The sequence below is a fragment of the Populus alba genome, chromosome 1 (assembly GCF_005239225.2).
Source record: "Populus alba chromosome 1, ASM523922v2, whole genome shotgun sequence".
Classification (NCBI taxonomy): Eukaryota; Viridiplantae; Streptophyta; class Magnoliopsida; order Malpighiales; family Salicaceae; genus Populus; species Populus alba.
The window spans coordinates 23,868,512-23,879,596 of NC_133284.1; the positions used below are offsets into that span (position 1 = coordinate 23,868,512).

At 31.7% G+C, this 11,085-nt stretch overlaps 1 protein-coding gene across 1 annotated transcript; it reads right to left on the minus strand.

Moving 5' to 3' along the window:
* Nucleotides 1-1,524: 1,524 nt before the first annotated feature.
* On the minus strand, nt 1,525-7,298 carry LOC118040209 (kinetochore protein NDC80 homolog). The gene is made up of 4 exons (XM_035047087.2): nt 6,072-7,298; nt 4,783-5,029; nt 2,175-2,321; nt 1,525-2,028 (listed from the first exon to the last, which is right to left on the minus strand). The coding sequence occupies exons 1-4, from the start codon at nt 7,166-7,168 to the stop codon at nt 1,798-1,800; spliced, it is 1,722 nt and encodes a 573-aa protein (XP_034902978.1). The 5' UTR covers nt 7,169-7,298; the 3' UTR covers nt 1,525-1,797.
* Between the last annotated feature and the right edge of the window lie 3,787 nt (nt 7,299-11,085).

Here is an 11,085-nt window from a genome sequence, read left to right on the forward strand (position 1 = left end):
CCACTTGAGAAGAGAGATCAACGTGGGGAAAGTTTCGAGTTTTCTCTCCCTTCTCGTGCATAAGAAGGGTTGTTTCGCAAGGTGGTTGTGTCATGTCTTCTTTCGATGGTGTGGTAGCAGTAGTGATCAATGGGTGTCTTACTCAGTGTTGTTTGGGGTTTTATGTGGTGGTGATTACTTGAAGAAATAAAACAGTATATTCATATGGCATGAAGAAAGAGAGAGAGTTTTTCCTCTTTTGGTTTTTAAATTTTTTCTGCTCTCCTCTTTCTCTGCTTTTTTTTTTTAGCACCTTTAGATGAATTTTATTCTTTTTCTCTTTTTTCTAATTTTTGGTTTCTCTTTAGTTTTTTTTTTCTTTCTTTTTTTCCTTATAGCTCCTTCTCTACTTTATTTTGTTATCTCTTCTTTTTCCTTGTCTTTGTTTCTCCTCATCCAAGCTTATCTCCTGATCTCCCTATCTCTTTATGAATTTTCTTGTTTATTTTAGTTATTTTTACCTCCCTTGCTTATAATTTCATTCACTATTTATTGTTTTTGTGTTTTTTTTTTTTTTGTTTTGAAAACCCGATTGAAAAACAAGAGGTCAAAAACATGTTATTACAAATATTATATATCATTTTGTAACATTGATATTTGGCATTTGGGTTCTAAATGTTCTATGTGTCTTTGTTGTATATTTAATTAGTTCATGAGGATTTTATTCTTATTTATTTAAATTGATTAAATTCAGATGATTTAGGTTTGTCTCATTAAATTAAAGGGGCTTGATTGTCATATTTTTAAGATTTTGTTACAAATATTTTTTCTTTAGATACAGAATATATTGTTTTGTAAAATTGCTATTTGTTTTGTAATATATTTTATTATTATTATTTTGTTATATTAAGTTTATGAAAAGTCATGATTACTATGATTTAGGCTTTTGTTAGTAAATCATTCAAAACTGTGTTTAAACGGCCACGTTTTGCTATATAATACCCATTAATTTATTATTCTTGTATTAATTTATATAATACCCATTAAATTAAATCAGATTATTTTTTCTTAGAAAATGTTATACTATCAATGAGCATTTGTGGCGAATGATTTATGGCATCCATAGTTATTAAACAATTGATTAAAAGCCTGGAAAAAAGCTGTTGACGCCTCAAATTGTATAAAAAATTTATATAATTTGTTTTTTAAATATAACATTGCTCCAATTCTTTCATCCATTCATATTGATATAACTAAATGAAGGACCAATCATAAATTCTGGTGCCCGCACACAGGGACACGGGCTTAATTGAATAAAACTTTAAATGCTATAATGTTAAAAAGGAAGAGGATTGAATTGCATGTTCACCATCACCCAGTAAGAACATTTCTATATTTTTCCAAATGCCCTTCATTTTTTTTAATTTTTATTTTTTGTGAAATCAAGTCATATTTTTAAAGTTTAAACCTAAAAAAATATAACCTGAAATATATTTGAAATAATTCAATTAAGAAAGTTGACCTTGTTTTCCTTGGATTTGTCCATGAACATCAAAACGAAGGGCATTGAAAATAATAATATATCTATGCATCTTGTTCCTCCTTTATATTGTTCCAGACACAATCTTTACTTCTTTAGTCCAAAACAAGGGGAAACATCGCTTTACATACAAGACTAGCACAACAATGTCTCCTACAATACTTGGGAATAAAACCACAACCTTGTTCTGATAAACGGTGAAATAAATTTACAGCACAAACAAAAGGTTACAATTTCACCTCTTAGATTGTATAAAAGCTTACATATTTCCTTTTAAATTAATGGTTGATATCAAGATTGATACCAAATTGTGCTGATAGGGAACCCTTGTAAGCATTTGATACAGCAACCACGGTTTCAGATAACTTGATTTTCGACTCTGAGATTTTGGCCTCGATTTGTTCTTTGCATTTTGAGACTGAATCAACCAGAGCAAGAAGTTCAACGGCCTGAGTCTGAATTTCTTCTTCACTTGTTTTGATTGCCTCCTGCAACTTTTGTTCGGCAGCCTTCATAGAAAACACAATGTTTTAGCAGCTTTTAACCCTAAAATCTAAAGAAAATCATTCTGCCACCAGGTTTTTATGCACTTCCCAGCAATACCAAAATATTCAACTTTACTGTTAGAAGAAATAGGCGAGTCAAAAGGCCATACCTTTAAAATTCCTGCTGCTTCTCTTTCCAAAACATCCAAGTTATGAGCCTCTATCTGAACATCCTCTACGAGCTTTTTAGCTTCAGCTGCACATCTAGAAGTGCTGTCCTCTGTTTCTTTCCTTGACAAGTTCAACTGAGCTTCCATCTGAGAGAAATGATTTGTTCAGGATAAGGTGAATCTTATGATCCCTCCATTAAAAAGCAAGCCAGAGAAATCTATTAAATACATGAGATACATTAAATAAATGAAGCTGAGCTATGCAACCTACAAGCCATAATTCAAAATGGCAATTTCAACACGGTTTCAAAAACTCTGAATTTCAATAACTGAGCTAAATTGAACTGAATTCACAGAAGAAGCAAACCAAACTGAATGTGATTGGTTGGTTTGGTTCCTTTCCTGGTTTCTGTTTTTGAGATTTTGGTATTTTTTTTAATGGTAGATCACCTTAAAAGCCTATTAAGTTCCCATTTTTGTTAAAAATATATGATACATTGATCTAAAATTAAAAGAAATACAGTTCACTTGGGTCAGTTCAGTTTTATTTCTTTGAAACCAAACTGAACTGAAATATTCTTTTGAAACCAAATAGGAACCTAAATAGCCAAACAGAAGCATGAAGTCGAGTAGGTTTCTTTTGGAAATTCGGTTTCAATAGAATGTTTCTTACCCCAACTTTTGCAATATTTAAACTGGTGTAGAACCACCAACAACAGAACCAATTCTCTGGAAGAACACTCGGTTTTATTTTTTTGTCAATATTCAACGTTACTTCAAGTCTAGGTGGAGTGCTTATCGGCACCAAAACAAATAAAATAGAAAAAAACTAATAACAGTACCGATCCAATAAGGAACCTAAATTCCTAATTCAACTACTAAATAATAAATACTAATGCTGCTACAGGTACTAAAAATCCAGAGTAATCATCCAATGTTGTAATTCTATATAGTCAAACAATAATTCCCATTGTTGTCCTTCTTCAGTCCCATCACATATGGATATCACTATTTTCTGAATTTGCGATAGCAACTTCATGGGAAAAGTGAACATGCAATAAAAAAAATGCAAAACACTGCCTTTGGATGAAATAAAGGAAGACAAATGATTTTACAGAGACCATGTTCTCAACTCTTAAGTTATCTAATAAAATATAAAAGATGCAAAAGCAAGCAACGATTTGCACAAATAGTGTTTGACCTGGATAAAGATACCCAACAAATACCATTTTTGCTATTCCCAAAATATTCATATTCATTGTAAGAGAAACATGATGAAATAATGTATATAAGCACTCTAAATTATAGGGGAAAGGGAGCAAAGCAGTATAAACGCCTAAGGAGAACATCTATGGCAACACAATTCACCAATAGACTAGTAATGATTCCAATGAACATTTTACTTCTACAATCTTGAGATAAAATTTCCTACTTTGTTTCTCTTCTCAAATTCTATTAGATACTTTCCTGGTGTAATTCAACTAGTATTTCCTGTAAAACAGGGTCACTTGCTCGGCCATTTTCTCAGTCATAGCCTCATAGGTGCAGCATCTTTACCACTAACAACAAATGACAGTGGCTATTACTAATTTGTTGATGGAATAGTTGAAAATTTTGGATAAGATCACATGAAACAGAAATCTTTGACTGCAAAATAAAGAGATTACATGTATCATAAGTGCACCTAAAAAAAGAGCATAGAGAACAAAATCAAAAACATGAGACCAGGGCCCTTACAATTATACACCTCAATGGAATCAAGGTCAATGTTGAACTAAAATTATGCTGCAACTGGCCATTCACAAGCTACGCTTCCTCCATAGTGGGGTGGGGTCATAGAATGGAGAATTTGGGGACATTCCTAACATTCAAGGATTTTGCATGAAGTGGCTACTGCCAAGAAATCAAACCTGCACCTTGTGGTTGCAACACCAAGACTTCTACTAATGCCATGATTATGTGAAACTAAGAAAATTGTGGCAGTAACAACTTTTCCTTTCAATGATATGTGAAAAGGAGCGAGAGCACAATAGAGAAATTCTATTTGAGAAAATGCACAAACCTGAAGTGTTAGTAAAAAAACAAGACAGCCTCCAACAGGACAGTTCCTTGGTAGAGTAATCACTAACCCGGGAACGCTTACTGAGGAGAGACCATCACACTCGTTTTGTAAAAAAAAAAATATAGTGGTTTCAGATTTCAGTCTCATTGTAAGAATCATGCTACATGGACTCGGAAATAGGCATCAGATGTGTTGCTACATGACCAAGTGTCTACTTTTTCTCTCTTCAACAGATTTTCTAAGATGTTGTGCATCCAGTTAGGATAGCTTTGCGACTATCTTAATTTGCAAGAAAACTTCTCATTAATGAAGTGGGATCCAGGTATGTTAGCTCATGTCACATACCTTTAAACAATGGCTTTTTCATTGATACAGATGAGTCATCAATCACCAAAGTTTTCAGGGGGAAGAGGGTAGAATTTGTTGTCTATAGTTGAAACCAAAAGTGAATAATTCCACTTGCATTAAGATTTAAGCATAATATACCACAAAGGCATAGCATAAATTACACCCCAAACTGTAAAGACATAGTTCTAATGAACTTACTTCATCAATATGCGATTGAAGTGTGGAGGTACGATTTCTTTTTCCCTCAATCTTAGCAGCTAATTCTGATGACTGTTTTTGAAGCAAAATCAACTCTTCCAGTTTTGCCATAGAACTTCCCTTTACAGCAGCAGCAAAGGATTCAAGCCCAGGCTTAATTGTGGTTTTGTAGTCAAGCCCCATGATCTCAGCAGCTGTGGACCCATTGGCATTAGGCACATATTGATAGCCATTTCCAAGCTTTAACCTGCAACCGTCAACATGAAATCAGGTGCAGCAGAGTAGTAAAAGTTTAGCATGACAACAAGTAAAAGGGACAAGAAAAGTGGCAGCAAGTCAGACACACACGCAGATGAAGTTAAATGCATTAACATATATCTGATGTCACAATCTGCACAAGCCTACCAGGATTGTGAATAACTTGCAAAAATGGAGCCATTTAAGAGCAACAAGAACAGTGAAACGTGGAGAGCCACTATAGTAAAATTCTACACAACATGAATGTCAAGAGGAGGCCAACAACGATTTGAAAACAAGGAATCATCTAATTTTTTTGGTACAGCAATCAAACCTAGGGAATAAGCCTAACCTTCTTTGCCAGAAGTAAGACAGGTTTTTGGTTTAAAAATTGAACTTAAAAACGCACACGCACATGTGTGTGTGTTTTACAAAACAGAGTAAAGGACTTGCACGCGCCTTGCATCAAGAAATTAATAGCAAATGTATGATTTACAAATCTCAATCAATTCTTAGATTTATCCATCACACCCAGAAATTAACCCCTCTTATGTGTCCGGCTGCAGTGGACCTGTCTCTGCTAGCCCTCATCATATATATGTACACAAAATGAGACATTTGTTGTTTGTTTGGCTGAACCTAAACATCAAGAGAACTAAGAGAAAGCACTGCTTTGTTTGTTGTTTGTACTGTTTCGTTACTTCATTAAGCTAGCCAGAAGGCACAACGTCTCTAACAACAAATGGATCGATTTATCTCCATAGCAAAAGACTTGTGCTTTAAAAATAATCTGTCTTTAGATAACATAGTTCAGCTTAATTATCTACTAAGGTAAAACTAACTGATCGCTTCCTTAGTGGAGAGGGAGGTATAAACCACCTCCCCCCACCCCTTTTTGTCCTTCCCTCCAACCATTTATTCTAACAGTTGATCATATCAACTAGGCAAAACAAAAAATGTGGCAGCAAGTCAGGGACACACGCAGAAAATTAAGAGTTTCAAAAATCAAATACTGTTAAGTGAAAATATTCAGGATAAAGAAAAAAAAAAACCTCCTAGTAGCCTGGTTACACTCCATAGCAAGTGCCTCAATCTCCTTAAACTTATGTGCAATTGTAGCATCAAGATCCCACATCTTCTCCTCCCAAGCATTCCTTGAAGCCTCAGCCTCCACAATATCTCTATCCACTACCTGCAACTCCCTCTTCATCCTCTCAGCATCCCTCGGATTAAAACTCTGCTCCTCCACCCTCTTCTTCAACTCATCATTCTCCTCATCGAGCTTCTTTTTCTCCTCCACTTTTGTCTCCATTTCCTTCCTTTTCTCCTCCAACCCTTTCTCCAACACCTCGATCCCCTGAGTGAACTCTCCAATCATAGCATGGAACTTCTTCACATCCTCCTCCAAAACACTCCTCTCCTTCTCCAACCTCTCCCTTTCTGTAGGCCCTGCTCTCAATGCCTCCGCTTTTGCCTCAGTTTCTTTCAGACTCGCTTCCAAGACCCTAACATTTTCCAACACGGACTCCCTCTCTTTCCCTAGCTTCCCCATAAATTCGTTATCCAATTCCAACACCGAATCATCATTGCCGCGAATATAATTCAGGTAACTATCCAAAGCATACATAAACATGCTGTTGTTTTCGACCAAAGATCCCGTCTTGGCCGCCAAATCCTCTCTATACATCGCAAGCTGGACTAGCCAGTGGATTATGGCTACATAGGAAGGCCAATTGTGAGGAGTATTGGGGGCACGGAGTGTAGATTTGTTGAATTTGAAGGGGCAATTGAGGGATTTCAAGATGGAAGCTAGATCATCCTCAAGTTTCGTCGATTCGTAATCGAGTTGGTGGAGGAGGTATTTTAGGGTTTCGGTGATATCTTTACCGGAGGGGGTTGAGTTAGGTGGCAAGAGTTTGGAGGAGTGCGAGGAGAGGTAAGCGTTGATTGCGCGAATCGCGGAGGCCTGGTGGGCCTTTTCAGTATATGGGTCGGCGGTGCGTCCAACGCCGATGGATGATGGGCGACTGCTGGCGAAACTGGCATCGGAGTCGCGGGAGGTGTTGGTGGCGTATTGATGGCGGTGGTGATCGGGCGTCGGCTGTGGGTTGAAAGAGTTTGTTGGGCGGCGATGACTTGCGCCTCTCATTTCTCCGGCGGGGTTAGGAATTTCTGAGTACTGAGTGGTGGTAGAGTGAGTGAACTACCTTTTTAATTTTGAGTTTGTTTGCATTTCCCGCCTCGATTTTGGGCCTCTTCAATTTCCTTGGAATAAAAACATGAGGTTTTATTAATTAGGTGAATACTAGTCCTTATAATTTATAACAGCTAGCCGTGGGTCAGGCTTCAAATTAATTTATAGTATAATTAAAATTACATAGCCGTTATGGATGCTTTTTTATTTTTATGCCATAAAAGTTTTTTAATTGGGGAATATGATAAATGACATATATGTTTAACTATCAAATTATTATAAGAGTTGTGGATTCTAATTATTAGAATCTTCTTTGTGAAAAATAAATGTAAATATTTTATTGTGATTTTCCTTTTTATTTCATATGTTTTTTTATTTGTCTTGGAGGTTAACTTTAGTTACTACATGCATATGATTTTTATTTTTACAAATTATCATGCAAATCCAACTTGGTTATCTAAAATTTAATTAAAAAAACTTAAAAAATAAATTAAAATAATCTCTTTGGATATTATGAAATTATAAAAACCATCAAAAAATATCAATCACTTAAACTAAATAGTTAAAAAAAAATGAGAGAGGGTTTTAATTAAAAATTAAATTTACATTTGGTTTAAAAGTAAAATGCTCAATTGCAAGGTGTGGAAGGTTGAGCTTCCTCTCCTAGTTTTGTTTTGATTTTTCAAAAAAAATATCAAACAATAAGTTGTTTGTTCAAGTTTTATTTTTAATATTGCAAACAACATATCATTCATCTGACATAGATATTTTCTAATCACTAAAAACCAAAAATCCAAGTTTTTTTATTTCAAAAAACTTAATAACTTATTTTCACCTAAAAATATTTTATAAACTTCAATAAATCTATTCTCATCCTTTAAGCATTCTGTAATCAATTTAAAAAATTGATAAACTAATAAAAAAAATCACAGATCTCAATCCTTTGTTTTTTTGCATGTTTAAAGAAAAAAAAAATCACTTTAAACTCTACATACCCATAAATTAACAAAACACTACATAGTGAAGCTAACTTATTGTAATAATACCCATAAAATATATATATATATATATATAATATATATTTATTTTTTACCTTTTCTTTTAATTCAACCATTCAATAACTCAAAAAAAAAATTTTAAAAAAATTTAATTTCATTATTTAATATTATGTTGTTTTGAGGATTGTACTTTGTAGTTTTTTTTTCTTTTGTTGGGTTATATATCAAACCTATAGATTTAGTGTTTTTTTCTTTATCTCAACCTTTAATATTAGATCTACTAGAAGTGGGCTTCATAATTTTATTTATTTATTTTTCATGAATTTATTCTGATCTCATTACTTCGAATTATAGGTTAAACAGGTTAACCCGGGTTGTTTTTATTTTAAGCTGCCTTTTCTAATTAATTTTTTATTTTCAATTTCATATTTTAACATTGGGTTAGTTATAGCTCAGGCTTCATAAATTTCTTATATTTATTTTTTATGAGATTATCTCAATTTAATGACTCAAAAGTCATGAGTTTAGCAGGTTAATCCAGGTCAATTTTCATGAGTTGTTTTTTAATTGAATATATATATATATATATATATATATATATATATATATATATATATATATATATATATATATATATATAATTCCACCTTTCTTACTCTCTTCCTTTTCATTTAGTCTTTTTTTATTTTTTTATCTTACAATATTAGGTTGTTTCAGAAATTAAGTTTCATATTTTTTTTTAATTTATTTTATGTGGAGTTATTTCGATCTCATTTATTTATTTATTTATTTTCTCTCAATTTCAACCTTCAACATTGGATATGCTGGAAATGGAGTTTCATAAAAAAAAAAAAAAATGCTTTTTATAAAATTACATTAGTCTCATGACCTGGATCATGGGTTTAACAAGTTAACTTAAATTAGTTTTTTTTGTTTTTTTTAATTGATTTTTTATCGATCGCATCTCTTAGCATTAGTTGGTTGGAAATCGAGTTTCATAATATATTTTTTATTTGCTTTCTATAAGCTATCTCAATCTCATGACCTAAGGTTGCAAGTTTGGTTGGTTAACCTGGCTTGATCCTGATAGTTTTTTTTTTTTTTTTTTTAATTTATTCTTTTAACATTGGGTTGATTAGGAATTGACCTTCATGATTTATTTATTTATTTATTTATTCTATATGGTTATCATGGTCTCATGACTTGTATTATAGATTTAACAAGTTAACTCACGTTGATCCGATATATCACAGTCAAAGTCTTAATATTTTAAAAAATATTATTCAATATGTTGTCATATTATATTTAAAAAACATGTTGTCCAACATGCATCATATTTTGAGTTTATGATTAAAAAATTTCTTATTAGAAAAAACATTATCAATGCTTGGACAATTTCTTTAATGTTAAAAGACATTACACAATACAGGCCAATGAACTAGTAAAACTCTAAAAGGAATGGGTATTTCACTATAGTAGCTCATAGTGAAATATCTACTTTCTCTTTACAAACAAAACCTCAAAACTAGTTATTAGAAATAATTATGTAATTTTACAAGAGTTCATTGGTTATTATCAAATTGAGTACTTTAACTTTTATATTTCACAATAATTTTCTTTAACTTATATTTAGGGGTATTTTTGTATTTTTATTCAATTTTTTTTTTTTGTTATTATCACGCCTAGTAGAAAGGTAATTTTGTAATTTAGAAATTAAATATGTTCAAACTTAATTATAACCTGATTCTAGTGATGAGTCGTGAGAGTTTACACACTCAAAACTCATATGCATGCTAGAAAAAAAGGGATTTGTGTGGAAATCAAAGGCCTTTATTGATTTTATGTATTTTCAGTTGGTTATTTAACTTAGAGAAATAATGTTTTCTTTATGAAAAACAAATCCCTTTCAAAAGTGTTCATATAATCAAGATTCTTCTTCTAACACAAAGTAGTTGTAGGGGTTTCATTAAATGGATTTTCGCACATTTGTTTTTATAAGAATAAATATAAATGTTGCAAACTATATATATATATATATATAGTCAATGAATTAATGAAACCGAGCACTAGGGTTTCTGGCTTCCTCTCCTTTCTCATTAAAGACTTCTCCTCCTTTCCTATTATCCATTATTGTCCTAGAATCTTTCAACACCTCCCACTCTTTTTTTTCTTTCTTTTTTTATTTTCAATCATATATTTGGACCTGTTTGACATAGTAGTTCTGCCTTTTTTTTTATGTTTTGAAAGTTTTTTTAATATATATAATGTTAGAAATGAATTTTAAAATAACAAAAATATTATTTTAATGTATTTTTAAATAAAAAAATATTTTAAAAAAACAATATTTACCACTATCTCAAACACCTCTTAGAACCGTTTGAAATTGCATTCCAAACAGCGTTTCCCTAAATTTTGAATTGTTTTTTTTTGTTTAAAAATATTTTTTATATGATTTTAGATTGTTTTGATATTCTGATATTAAAAATAATTTTTAAAAAATAAAAAAAATTATTTTAATATATTTATGAGTAAAAAATAATTTAAAAAACAATTAGTGCCACACTCTTAAATACTCTCTTATTTTTATTTGTTTACACCAAGTATTCTAATTAAGGGTGTGTTTAAAAGTATAATAACAATTGCGGTTTAAAATGCTTGATGTTTAGAAAAGCATTAAAATAATATTTTATTTTATTTTTAAAATTTATATTTGACATCAGTATATTAAAATAATTTTAAAATATATAAAATTAATTTTAAATAAAAAAATCAAATTTTAATAAAATATAATTTAAACGGCGTTTACAAATAGGATGAAAGCACAGCATGAGTTGCATATTGGGCCATTCTTGTAAATAGCAGCAGGAATGATAT